Here is a 14,601-nt window from a genome sequence, read left to right as displayed (position 1 = left end):
AGTAATATTGCCATTTTTGATTTATTTTTAATCAGATTAAAGTTAAGAAATATAACTAAAAAGTCCTGATAAAGATCGTGTAAGTGCATATTGATGAAACTTGCACACATGGTAAAATCTCATTTTCTTGCTCTGCTTGCAGGTTAAGCACTATCATCACAGCATCCACGATCTATCCTTGCTAGGAAAAAGAATGGAACAAATGAGAAAATAAGTTCAATTTTGAAAAAAAAAAAAGAGGAATAGATCACTAAATATATATATAGAAAAAGACTAAATTGTGTTAAAAATAAAAACTGAATTTGAAAGAATTGACAACAACAATGGTAATAACCCTAATTTTACTTAGTTAAGGAATACAAAAATTGTAACATTAAGGTGAACAAACTTTGTAACGTTAAGAAAAAAATATAAAATTATAGTATTAGAAACGGTTAATATTTGTTGCAACCCAAAACTACAAAACGTTGATACTTCGTAAAATTAATTGAATTTAGTAATTGAGAAGTAATTGAAAAGTGAATAGAGATGTCGAAAGTATATACTGCCAAATATTATCATGTTATGGAAAGTTAGGGAAAACTCTTTATGTCGAAAGATATACTGCCAAATATCATCGTGTGGACTGTGGAGGATGGGAGTCCGATTTTATCAGATCAAACATAATCCATACATCAGTAAAACTAGTTTGGTCTTGCTGCTATGGATAAATCGGTAGAAATAATGAGCTTAATAATGATTATAGAAATTTATGAACCAATGAAGATCATACAAATTAATTGGTGAACTAAGTACATATACGGCTACAGTTTCGTATACAACTTTCAAATTGTAAAAAGTTTCACCTCTTATATGATAAACCAGTTAGGTAATTAAACTTTTCATCCGGATGAAAGGACAGATGAACAATTTAATCTTAGGCTGATGAAGAAAGTGAATACTTAACCAAAAAAACACAAAATCTATGAAAAGTGTTTGATACAATAGAAAAAATTTAGGAAACTAAAAAAAAATAATTAGTAAAATCAAAGTTACACTAAAGGAAAAGGGTAGGTTTGTGATGGTTTTTCAGTTAACAGTCAAACAAAAGAAAGCAAATGAATGCACAAAGAATGGAACAAAGGAACAGACCAATGTTTTTGCTCCTACAGCTAAGGAAACTAACGTTTGCTCATTCTATAAGAAGACTCACAACACTATGTCGTGCATAAACGGCCTAGCTAGATATCGATATCTCAATTACTTTTTTTTTTTTGGTAAAAGTCTCTCATTTACTTTGTCTATCTTTTTCTCCTCCTAAATTACATTTATATATTAATAGAAGACAATTACGCAGCAGGAGCATAATCATAGCCACTGTCATCATCATCACCACCACTCTCAACATACGCTGCTCGAAAAGTATCCACCACATCTTCATCACATACCGTGGAAGCATGGTTAAAGCTCTTGATGACCAAGTCTGCAACGGAAGACATCACTGTTTCTTTTTTTTTGGTTTTGGGTATGATTGAAGAGGATTGCAGATAGATGGACGGAGCTACAAGAAGTGTGATGATGAACGTTTAATGTTGATGTGATTTTGGTGAATATAATAAGAGAGACTAATACGGCTTTTATAGGTTGAAGTTAAAGGTATAGCAAGTGGTGAACGCACTTTGGGGTCTTGACTGCCTTTGTGGAGTTTGCGAATTGCTCATGTTGTTGTGTGTTTGGCACAATAGATATTACATTTTGTTCTCACACGTAAGATTTTCTTGTGACACATCAGACCTTGAGTTAATTTATCGGTCCATTTATATTCCTGTGGAGTAACACATGTAAAGCATTTTCCTTTTTCACTAATATTTTTCCCCACGCACAACAAAAAATAAAATAACAAAAGAGCTTTAATATAAGATTCTAGCTGCAACATTGGATCACTTCAAACTGAAATTTGGGGCATAGAGTTTTAACTGCGGTTCGACTTAAATATGCGCTTTTTTTTACAAGACTATATGAGTAACTATAAATGTACCTTTTCACCAATATATAACTATAATGAAGCATCATTGTCTCAAGTTCGTTATACTTATCACGTAGTAGTCATTTGTAGTACATTTAATTCCCATCTTACAAATTTTCAATACTATTTTTATTCAAAATCGTACTTTTTATTCAATATATATTTCATTGACCTTTTTCTGATGCTGCTGATACGTTCTTTTCATATCAATAATGTAAGGGAATTCGAAAATTCAACGATATACGATATTGATAATTTAATGATACATCATAAACAATTACGTCCGATTAAACTGGAATTAAGAAGCTGAATAAAGCGCCTCCTTGTAAGTCTTCCAATGATGCAAAACGTGTCCAAAGACATCATACTCGCAAGATTCCATTTCTTGCGAGTACACATTTTAATCTTGTACGGAAGTATGTTATGTATTAAAATGTGATAGTTGGTTAATATAAAACTCCATTTCCTAATTGTTAAATGGCATTGGTATGTTAGTATGTATCAAATCTCTTAGGCAAATTTTGTGCGACTTTGAGTTATAAATGATACTATAAAAAAAAAAATTTAAGTACGTTTACATAGAATTTCAAGATTCCTTAATTGTATTTTTGAGAATACATGAGTTTCTCAATACTGATTTTTGAAACTCATGTATAAATTAAGAAACTTTACCTTTTCGTAAAACAATAAATAAGAATAACACATGGAATAACTTCCCAAATCACATGCATATTTTATCTTACAAGTAGGAGAGATCGACCTCATTTTAGTATTGTCTTATTGTAGGAAATGAATGTTCATGAGAGGCATAATTCTTCTATATAACATTTTTTTTGTGTTCCTACTCTCATAACACCGGCACCAGTGGCAAAGATATTATGAACTGTATATTAGTATATAGGTCTTACGTGTATTTATTTCAGTGAAAAAGAAATTGAAAAGAGATTGAGAGGATTCATTTGGTCAATATGATTAATATAAGTACACAAAATCATTATAAGAAGAAGAGAAATACAAAATATGAATGGTGTATATAAAACTGATCCAAACCAATTATCGAACGCAGTAATGCTGATGATGCACTCATGCTGCTGGAGCATAATCATAGATAACGTCGTCATCCTGGTCACCGTTTTCGATATATCCAGCGGTTTCTTCCCCAACGCAGGATTCACTAACATAGTCATATTTGCAGAAAGCGAATTCGGATAAAGAACACATGTTTACTTCTGTATTTGTTAACGAATAGAAATAAATGCTGTTTGACAAAAAAGAAGAAAAAATAAATGCTAAACAAAAGAAAATCGTAGACAAAAGGGGGTTCATTTGATAGGAGAATGGTAGATCGTTGGGATCTATCTACATGTAAACCAAAAAAAAAAAAAAAGTTAACAAAATGTGAACTCAATCCATCTTCAGTTCAACCTTCAGGTCAACCTCAAAAAGAGTGTGATGTGCTTACTACACATTGGCCGAAATCATAATGTGGCCAAGTACTTTGTAAAGCAGCATCACATTCAATAATAACAAAAGGAAAAAATTCGAGACCGTTGAAGGGAATAATGCTCTTTGGTAAACTGGGTACAACGTGTTAATATAATAGTGATTCCTGTAAAGATTTGATATCACAATCATCAAATAGTGATTATGAAAGATGAAAGTGAGACTTGTAGTTGTATACATGTCAAAGAATGTATAACCAGAGATATAGCAAAAAAATAAATTAAGAAAATCGAATGAAATTTTTTTATCTACATAAGTATAAGAAACAAAAACAAAAAACAATCAAACATTCAAAATAATATACAGTATAACCTTTATAATTTAGTAATACTAGGCTATGATATTATATATATATATATATATATATATATATATATTTATCAATATATTAATTAACATGGAAAATATAAATTAAGACCAAATAAATATATAATAATTTAGTGACGTATTAAACTTGACGAGAGTTATTGCGATTAACTGACAAAGTTACAAAAAATTGTCTACACAGTTCAGCTGAAACTATCCGAAGAAATTATTATATGAGTCACTATATGCTCTAAAATTGAAAATATTTGTTCCCGCTTAATAAATTAATACTAGGCTTAACCCCCTCTTAGAAAAAAAAATTTAGGTATTATTTGATTATAAACCGTATTTTATACTTTTTAAGATCTTAATATCTGCCACTACTTGGAATCATGGTACACATTTCCGTGTACAAGGTAAAGTTCGACGTCAATCTGGTGACGCATATAGTAGTAGGTAAACTTGGAAGGGAGAATGAGTCAACTTATTAATATATAGAGTTATATTAATGTATTAGACTAATAGCTTGTGGTGTCAACCAACCTTTTCCCTATTGGTGTGGTGGACTAAACCTGAAATCATCTTCTTCTTTTACTTTGTGTGCATGTATATATCCCTACTTAGTTTAGTTCGAAGTAAAATCACTCTTGTCTGGCCCGATGCCATCATTCAGCGTACGACGGCTCACTTCCAAAATTTTGATGTATACTACTAATACTGGCATACTGCTATAAATTCATTTTCAAATCCTATGTTTATAACGTGGAGAGAATGTATATGGTAAACACCATCACCCTATGTAGAATACTTCTGATTTTTTTTTTTTTTTTGGCCACCACATCGATATAACAACAATAGAGATAACGCTTGCATATAAGATAAAGAAAAATCAAAGACAAGATGGAAATCTCAAGGGGTATGTTGTTAATACAATTTTCTTTGTTGTCTTTACAGGAACACCATCATGGACTATATTAGCTAACAACTTCCTAATCATCAAAAAAAAAAAAAAAGAAAAAAAAAGCTAAACCCCATGATTCATTGAAAAGTATTTATATATGTTAGATAAGAAAACATGGTCTATTAATCGAAAGTTTTTTTTCCATTAGAACGTGATTTTAATAAAATAGGAGTATTGCACGTAAGCAACCCTGTGTTAAAAATTGATAGGCGCTAGTCGGATGGTCGAAATGGGCTAGCAAGAAAATCGGAGATTAAACGGGGATTAATTGGGAACTAGTTTTAGGGTCATTTTATTATTTTAATAATAAAATACAAATATATAGTATGAAATATATGTATAATTCTGTTTATGCTAAAAAATATATCAAAAAAAATATAAAACTATAGTATTTTCTTTAAAATTAAGATAAACACATAAAAACGTAATTTTAAAAGAAAATGTTATGATTTTCATTAAAAATTTGTACATCCCCTATATAATAAAACGGAAGTACACAACCTTTTTTTGTAAACTATATAATTTTTATAAGTTGGTTACAAAATAGGTTATAGATTAAATATAGGTTAGTTATAAAAAAAGGTTATAGATCTATATATATGATAACATCATTATTTTACCCATTTTAGCTATAGTTTTAGTATGCATTTAGGATGAGTTTGACATGATTTTAATACTTTAATGTCTATTATCAAGTATTTTAGGTTTCAAAAAAATTTTACATGTTTTATAGCAAAAAGGACCAAAAGACAAGGAAAATATGTTTTAGGAAAGATTGAGAGCTTTACAGTACGGGAAACGTTTGAAGAACTTCTACAACTCACATTTCGACGTAATTGGTTTCTATGGAATCTCGAAGAGTCATCTTTCTTCTCGAAGTGAAATCAATTCAATCCATTCATTCGTCCAGAAGTTATGCCCAATTTACCGAGACATGTTATAAACCAACGTAAGGAGAACCATTCAGCCAATGGGCTTTTTATTGAAGGCCTGACCAGTGACCACCACGGCGGCCCAGTCCAGTTTTCACCTCGTTCTAGAACCTTCCTACGCCGTCCTTTTTCCTGCACTCAAGAAGAAAAAACGTTTCTACCCTTACAAAACCCTAAACCTAGACAAAACCCTATAAATACTCTTCTAAGCCCTAGGGTTTAGTGTGTGCTTCACCGAACAGCCAAGAGATCACGAGAAGAGGAGCAACCAACGACCTGAAGCCCTCTCTTGTCCCTCTCTTTGAAGCTTTGAGATCCACCAACTCTTTTTTATTCTATTTGCTTTGTTCTTTGTTTCTAAAGGAAGAAGATCCTTACAACTTTGTTTGACAATCATTGAAGTAATATCTAAATCCCTTTTCTCTATTTATTCTTTTATTTTTATGAATTGTTTAAACCGTGCTTTGATGATTCCCTTAAACATGCTAGAGTTGTTTTCTAGTTGGGTTTAAAGGGATAATCAAAGGAGGGAGATGATCTTAGTTTAGGTGGCAATTTTTAGGGTTTGTTAGATTTATATTCTTGTTTATTCTATACTTTAATTCTAAGTCTTTGCTTAATGCTTAAAGTTAGCCTCATGAACTAACTATGATCTAAAGTGTGTGTGCTTTGCCAAAAGCTTGCATGTGTGCTTGACCTATCTTAGATGTGTGAGGAGTCATAGGAAGCACATACCCCTTACCTATGGAATCTCATGGATTAGAATCGAACTTGTTTAAAATGCTTTGATCTATGCATTGTTGCCTGCGGCAGTTGAGTCTCGGAGTATAGATATCTTAGACGGTTAGCTTGTGAACTATAAGTTAACGGTTCATTCGTGTTTTGTAGTCCGAGTTTTAGATAAACAAACCAATCCTAAACTTTCCTAGATAGATAGATCATTGATCCCCTACAATTTCCCTTGATGCCTAACGCTTGTTTTATTTATTTTACTTGCTTTTTTATATACGTTTATTGCTTACTTACGACCGTGACAACCAAAACCCATTTTTATTGAGTCCTAGCCTTACATATCTTCCGACGGATTCTCTAAACAACAACTCTCTCTCTCTGTGGGATCGATCCTTAAATACTACTACCGATTAGCTGTGCACTTGCAGCAGTTGTGTGGTCTTTTAAGGTAAAATATTTAAAGTGATAAAAACCACGCACATCAAGCTTTTTGGTGCCGTTGCCGGGGAGAGATTGTTTGTTTACAAGAGTCCAGGAACTAGAGTAACGTCTAGGACACCTTGCTTTTTAATTTTTCTTGTTGATTTTCACTTGTTTCAGGAGACCTTGAGGATGAACATCGACGCTCTCCCAGGAGATTTTGAGAACCTTACAATCGCACAGCTCATGTCACATCATTATCGAGCCACGGACGGAGACCCATCCGGTCCGCAAGCCCACTCACTGCAAGGTCCATGCCTTGGTCACTCTCGACCAGCCCATGTACCACCACTTAGGCATCCTTATCGGCGTTCTATCACTCGACCATCTCAAGGCCGAGCATTCATGGGACCAGATTACTGCCCAGCTGACCATTCTTTCACACCGTACCACACGGATGGGCCATGCTTTGCAACAGACCATTACCTTGATCCTAAAGAAGTCATGAATGTCGATGTCAATGAAAACTTTTTCTATGACACTCGAAAACCAGTCACTTCAAGGAGCTCTTACACTGAAGACAAGCTCATGAAGATGATGAATGAACTTTTATCAAGTGAAGAGGAGGCTGATAAAGTTCTAAATGCAAAATTGGATAAGATGAGTATTGAGTTTGGAGCTAAAATCGAGACTATCACCAAGGATGTTACACGCTTGGAGGAACAAATCAATGCCATCAACAATCAAGCTTTAGACCATATGGAGGATATACAAGATCAAGTAACAAAGATTATTAATATGGGCTACACCATTGACACCATTGACACCATTGAGAGCTGCCTAGAATGGAAGGTTGAAGCCTTACAAACCTTATTCAACAACCCGGACGAACGCAACAACTGGAGTTATAATCAACTCTATCACCCTACTGATGCTGAAGAAGGATATGGAACCTCAATTGAGTATCCAACCGATCCTAACAAGTCCAAGGAGTGGACTAGAGAAGAATATTGCCAAACCGATGATGGAGATGCTTATTTTGAAGAAAATGCTAAGGAGAGCCAATATGAAGATTTGCCAATGGAGAATGATGAGTCTTATAATCTATCATCTACTACAGAAGATGGAGGCGAAGAGCTCAAAGACTTCTACTGTTGCATGACATATCAGTTCTTTAATGAAAAAATTCTCGAAAACCACAATTTTCGATAATTTCAACAACAAGAAGAAGCTATCTACCGAGGTAACCCTAGAACTCGACCGTCTCCAGCACCATATGAAGTTTATAAAGATTGGGAATCTGTCCCAAGTCACCGTCCAAGTCTTTTTCAAAGACCTTACCCAAGGAGAGTCGAAAATGATCTACACCATTCTTACCGAGAACCTGATTTTATCTGATTTCCCCACCAAGTCTTTGAAGACAATTTTCGTGAGTCTACACAACAAAGAGCTGAAGAAGAAAAGATGCTGAACTTGATAGAACAGTTAGCAGATCTTCAATATGAGACTATGAAGATGCTACATGAGAAACTTGATAAAATCGATTCTGATCTTTCAAGGAAAATGGACAAAATTGCTGTTAGAGTTATAAGCATAGAAGAGCAAAGATCTAAAGATGCTGAAGTCATGGAGAGAAAAATCCATTGTCTTGAAGAAGAACAAGATAGACATCTCAAGAGTGCCCAAGATAATGCTATCAACATTAGAGACTTGGCCAATGAAGTATTGGACTTAACAAAGGACCATGGGTCCAAGTGTGGAGTTTTATTCAACAAGGATTTAGACACAAGGAAGCGTGTGGAGAAGCTTGAGAACCGAGCATATGAAGCTGAGAGGAAGATGTTTGGTCTCGACTTTCAACAAAAACGTTTTGGAGAAGCTGATATAGGAACCCAGATGAGGGGAACCCACATTGATAGATGAAAATAGGCAAATGGTTGATAACACTGTTCTGCATATTCGTTGGATGATAGATGGAACACAACGAAGAGATGGTGAATAGACAAATGGTTGAAAACACTGTTCTATCTATTTGATAGCAGTGGAAGATGAAGAGATAGATGGGTGGAGTGAAGGATGCCACACATATCTGTGAAAGGATCTATGATAAGTCAAATATCAGTCTTCAAGGAATCACACACAAGAAGAAGGAGAGAAGGGTGGTTGCTTCTATCTCAGAAGAAAACCTAAAAAGCTCCCATTTTATTTCATAAAAACTTGAAAGGTTACAATGCTGAGAAGGGACCTTATATAATGATCCATCAGCGGGGAACCTTCTAGGGTCAAAATTTATTACAAATAAAAGGACTAAAATTGCAAAAAACAACAGACTCGATTTTAGGACCTAAATAAATAAAAGACTCAAAAGACCCAACGGTCGATTCCTGCAAAACAAGAAAAGAACCATCATTTATTATTTGAATTCAAACACTTACCTTGGTAATAGCTCTCATGCACGCTCCAGCCCTTCATTGATTGCTTCGGAAATTATGAAAAGAACGGGTTCTTTAATTCCTTGTAAAACCGGAAAAAATGATGCGTCTTGAGTCTTCTCTTTGGAGTCTTCTAGGTCAATGAGAGAAATAAGACTTTCAATGGACTTGTTGAATTGTTTCCTTAAGGTTCTTGCTCCCAACCTTGTCATAGGTTTGTGTATCATTGTTGGCAGAACGAGTTCTTCAGAAATGGAAGAACGGGTTCTTCAGGAAATGGTAGAATGGGTTCTTCAGGAAATGGCAGAACGCGTTCTTCTGGAAGTTGACTATTGATGTCCTCATCAGAAGCTATGTCCGAAAAGTCTACATTCACAGAGGAGAGTCACAAGCTACTTAAGGAGATTGAAGCTGAACAAAAGGAGAAGAACCAAGATCTTGCTGCTAAGATTGAGGATCTTACCTCATGTGTTGTTGGACACAAGGAAGAAGAAGTTCGATCTGACGAGAAAGTAGGAGAAGAAAAGGAAACCTTTGACGAAAAAGGAAAACAATCTAGTTTCCTTTTAGAAAAAGGAAAATTTTCTTTTACAAAGATGCAAGGTAACCCTATTCCTCCTTTACAAGATCACGATTTGGGAGAGGCCCTATAAGCCATAGAAGAACTTGAAGTAAAAGACGTGGGAGATAAGTTACAAGGTTCCATGAAAATAAAAATTCTCAACCACAACTCACTCAAGCACTCTCGAGGAGAAGAAGAAGCAAGCCTTATCAAGAATTGCTATGCTATATCCACACTCTATGCTCCACCACCACGAAACCTAGAAGTTCTAGCAAAGGAAGAAGTGGATCTGCCAACCGCAAACTGTATTGCCGAAACAAGAGAAAAATATGAACTTAAGGAGCCACCTGATGCCTACATTGGAGAAAGATCCAAGAGAGCTTGTCTAAGGACAACTCACTCTCCTCACCCTACTTGAGAAAGCAAGCTAACGTCGAGCCAACGACGTTAAACAAACACGCTTTTTGAGAGGCAACCCATGTCTAGTAAATATTTATTTTTAAGATTTATTTTCTTTTACTTTTAATATTTTTGCATTTTAATTTCAGATTTATAAAAAAAAATACAAAAAAAATAGAAAATAGAAAAGCCCAAAAAAAAAAAAGAGAAGGAAGAAGAAGGTCCATAGATTATCTACACACTATGTCTAGTGGCAAGCACCACCTACTGACCGGCCATGTTCAACCTGACCGAAGCAAGCTCAAGGCGACGGATCATCACGCCTATATATATATAATTTGACCCCCATAATACGCTTGATAAGGAAATGTTTCTTAACCATAATGAAAAAGCCTATATATATTATCTACAACTGTTAAGTCTCTCTGGAGTAACATAGTTTATTATGATGTATTCTACTAGAGTCCTACATGGGAAAAAACAAAATATTTCTTGGGCAATATATACGTATGTTGTGGCAACTTTTTTTCCTTAGAACTAGCTTTTGGTATGAGTTATGCCTAAAGTTAATATATTCATGAAACAAATTTAAACTAAGCTTAAGATTAGAGAACTTGGTGAACCAAAGAAGATTATTATCTAACAGATAATTAGAAAATTGGTTAAGTAAATACATGTGTAGCAAGCTTGATTTCCATCTAATTTCCAAATGTAAAATACTTTCACTCTTCGGTATGTGTTCCAAACCTCAATATATTGTTTGTGGCGAGAACGCAATGGTAGGCGTCACGGAGAATTACCTACTTCACCAACCCAACTTGTGCGCATCATTGATAAAAACGTTATAAACCGGTTCAGCTCTCTTCAACTCTCGGAAAATTCGGCTTATGCGCGGAGGGTCTCTGTTATTGGTTCTCTACCCGTAGCCCTTAGATTCTTTAAAATGTTATGAGTTTTTTTTCAGCTCTTTTTCAACTCTTAAGACGCATTCATTGTACAAACGTTTTTTTTTTATGAATACAATTTTACATTCATACAAAAAAAAATTACTTCACAAGTTCAAATCTTGAAAAATAACCTGTTCGATTACACTTTAGATTCGGCTTTCTTCGGTTAAAAAATTGAATGTAGCATAAATGAATAAAGTGAATACTAAACCACCACACAAAATCTATGAGAAAACACCAACACAAGTAAAATTCAGGGAACTAAAAATATCGTTTAGTATAATGAAACGTTAAACTAATTTCCAAACTTAAGAGAAAAGAAAGTGAATATGGTTAAGGAAGAGATGATTTTGCTACTACCGTCATGGGTATGTTACATCTACAAGAAAACTCACCACACTATCTAGTACATAACATACATGGCCTAGCTAGATATCTAAAACACCTTATAATCTCTTTCTCTCTCCTTTCCCCTCCTAAATTACATTTATATAGTAACAGCGGAGTAGCGGGCAATCACGCAGCAGGAGCATAATCGTAGCCACTGTCATCGTCATCACCACCATTCTCAACATATGCTACTCGAAAACTATCCACCACATCTTCAACACATACCGTGGAAGCACGGTCAAAGCTCTTGATGACCAAGTTTGCAACGAAAGACATCTTTAGTGTTTTTTTTTTATAATGAAGAAGCCTATAGAGAGATCGATGGAGCTAAAAGAAGTGTGATGAGTTTTTAATGTTGATGTGAGTTTTTTGAATATATTATGAGAGACTAATGAGGCTTTTATAGGTGGAAGTTAAAGAGTTTAGCTTTAGCAAGTGGCGAACGCACTCTGTGGTCAGGGCTGCCTTTGTGGAGTTTGCGAAATGCTGATGTTATTGTGTGCTTGGCACAATATTTATGACATTTTTTCCTCACACGTAGGATTTTCTCATGACACATCAGACGTTAATGCAACTCATCGGTCCATTTATATTATTTTCTAGTAACACATGTAAAGCATTTAGCTTTTTTCACTAATATTCCCCAAGCACAAAACAAAAAGAAAACAAAGTTTTGGAGCTTTAATGTAAGATTCTAGAGGCAACATATCGGTCACTTCTAATTAAAACTTGGGGAAATTGTTACTATCTTTTATAGAGGATCAATCATATTCATGATTAGATCAATCATCTTAGTCCCCGTATCTCTACACAGCTTTTGGTTTGCCCATAAATCAACTTTTGTACCAGAACCTCCCATCTTTCTCACTTGAGTTCATTGGGAAGATGCGTGTGTTGATAAACTTTGTTATACACTCATAGTTATTGTAATGTTACGTCCGGTCCGGCTCAGAGTCAAGACGGCAAGTGGAATAGTGGATCAAATTTGCTATAAAGAGATTCTGAATAAAAGAAAAAAAAAATGCAACATGCATATGTAAAGGAAGCAGATAAGAAGAACTAAACAAGAAGCCAAAATACTAAAGGAAAAAAACAATGGTTGGGACCAAAATTCTTATCCATAGCTTAGCTTTCCCCAACAACTAAACAAGAATGCAAACTATATTAATCTCAATCTTCTTTGTTTCCTTAACCGATCTTACATCTCTCTAACAACGAAAAACCAATCTTCCCTAAAAACCGCAAGAACAGGGCCAGGAAGAGAGTTCACGTTACATGTTAGACAACAAAATAGCTCCATTCTCTTGCTCAAACAATATTTGCCTATAATGACTAACTTGTTATAAGGTATTCAGAACAAGATTGAAGCAACCGGATACAAAGTTCCATTCAAGGATACATGAGTATCAATAGCATGGATTTTTCCCTTAATACTACAAAGTTAACTCGTTTCTGAACAAAAGCTTTTGTAAAAAATTTAAAACACCCAAGAACATGGTGCATGTTTCTTTGATATATCTTTTTTTTTCTTTCATAATTCATATTGAACCATACAGTTTCTCAAATTGGTAACACATGCTAACATGTGGAACAGAACACATAAAGATACTTTTGTTGCAAGATCTAAACAAAACCAATTTAATACTATCGCATAAGCTAAACAAATTCTTCCGTAGAATATTATTTGGGATAAACTGAGTCCGGTCATTAAACATTTGAACTTCCAAAGAAGCAAAACTAGAAAACAGAGAAGATAGTTGTAAGTAAAACACCAAAATCCAAATCAATTAATTTAAGCTTCTTCAAGAAGCATAAAAGAAGGAAGACTAACTAAGGAACTCAAACTTGTAATGCTGCCTCTTTTTGACCTCGAGGAACTGAGACCAAACTGGGGAAATAGGTACAATGCAAAAGCCAAGGATCAACCTTAGAATCTATTTGAACTTTAGTGATCAACTTCTTGTCCCCCATAACATAGATCCAAGCTTGACCAGTTTTATCGCAAGAACACACGACGAGCTTTTTATCGTCGATATAGTAACTTGGCTGCACTAAATCCGGCAAGTTAGGAGTTGACACTTGCATGAAATTCATCCATTCCACATCTCCACAGCAACGGTTTTCAATAATCTTGTTCTTGGTCACCCAAATCTCAATCTTCTTTGTTAGATGGTATTGCTTAACAACGAAAACCGATCTCCCTTAAAAACCTTAAGAACAAGAACATCGCAATCATGGTTCTCCCCGCATGATAGATCAGAGAACTTGTAAAAACGTTCCTTGGAAAAATTGAAGGAAATTAGGAATAAGGTGGAATTGTTCTTTTGATAAGAAGCAACCCAATACAACATTCCATTCAGTGATACACTTTCGCCGTGTATATTAGCAATATTTTCTTCCTTAATAGTACTACTACTACTACCACCACCAGATTTCAACACTATGTCTTTCAACGCATTGGAGGAAATGTCATGGATTTGCCAAACTGTTTTGGTAGGGTCTGATTCCTTCTGATAAGACACAAGGGTCTTGTAACCACTCTCCAAAAGTCTCCTGTTACCATACTCATAACCTACTCCATTGAAATACAAACTAGGTTGGTTACGCTCGATCCATCTAGTCTGTCCTAACCACGGGTTAGGACAGCACTCGTTGCAATCTACCAATTTTTTAGGTGCATGTGATTCTAAATCGGGAATATCTAAAGTTAGCTCACGCACTTGTATCTTCGGAGTGATGCTTACCGAGTAGAACTTGGATTTGGTTGCTAAGATGAAACGAAATGTCATCTTGTGATTGATGATGAACGTCTTATCGTCGAAAAGGGAGTTCCATTGCTTAGAAACGGTTCTGAAGCGAACAAGAGATTTAGGAGGGACACGAGAGAGCGTCTCTTCTATCAACTCACACGGAAGCTTCTCCTCATCCATTATCTCTTCTTTGATTTGTTAATCCACGATCGACTCTTTTATACGTAAAATTTTTCCTAGTTAGAGACTTAGGGTTAAGCCA

At 34.8% G+C, this 14,601-nt stretch overlaps 2 protein-coding genes and 1 pseudogene across 2 annotated transcripts; all 3 read right to left on the bottom strand.

Annotated features, from left to right (window-relative positions):
• On the bottom strand, positions 1,038 to 1,580 carry LOC104742253. Its single transcript, XM_010463237.2, has one exon. It carries the CDS (start codon positions 1,476 to 1,478, stop codon positions 1,329 to 1,331), a length of 150 nt encoding a protein of 49 aa, XP_010461539.1. The 5' UTR covers positions 1,479 to 1,580; the 3' UTR covers positions 1,038 to 1,328.
• LOC104742252 lies at positions 10,776 to 11,944 on the bottom strand. The gene has a single exon (XM_010463236.2). The coding sequence runs from the start codon at positions 11,863 to 11,865 to the stop codon at positions 11,716 to 11,718; it is 150 nt and encodes a 49-aa protein (XP_010461538.1). The 5' UTR covers positions 11,866 to 11,944; the 3' UTR covers positions 10,776 to 11,715.
• On the bottom strand, positions 13,299 to 14,519 carry LOC104743903 (annotated as a pseudogene).

Source organism: Camelina sativa, chromosome 14 (genome assembly GCF_000633955.1).
Source record: "Camelina sativa cultivar DH55 chromosome 14, Cs, whole genome shotgun sequence".
Classification (NCBI taxonomy): domain Eukaryota; kingdom Viridiplantae; phylum Streptophyta; class Magnoliopsida; order Brassicales; family Brassicaceae; genus Camelina; species Camelina sativa.
The sequence above is the reverse complement of the archived record's forward strand: the minus strand, read 5'-3'. Positions and strand labels throughout refer to the sequence as shown.

What these genes read in the sequence shown, in the direction of transcription:
- LOC104742253 (XM_010463237.2), bottom strand. Translation starts at nt 1,478, where the DNA reads ATGTCTTCCGTTGCAGACTTGGTCATCAAGAGCTTTAACCATGCTTCC.
- LOC104742252 (XM_010463236.2), bottom strand. Translation starts at nt 11,865, where the DNA reads ATGTCTTTCGTTGCAAACTTGGTCATCAAGAGCTTTGACCGTGCTTCC.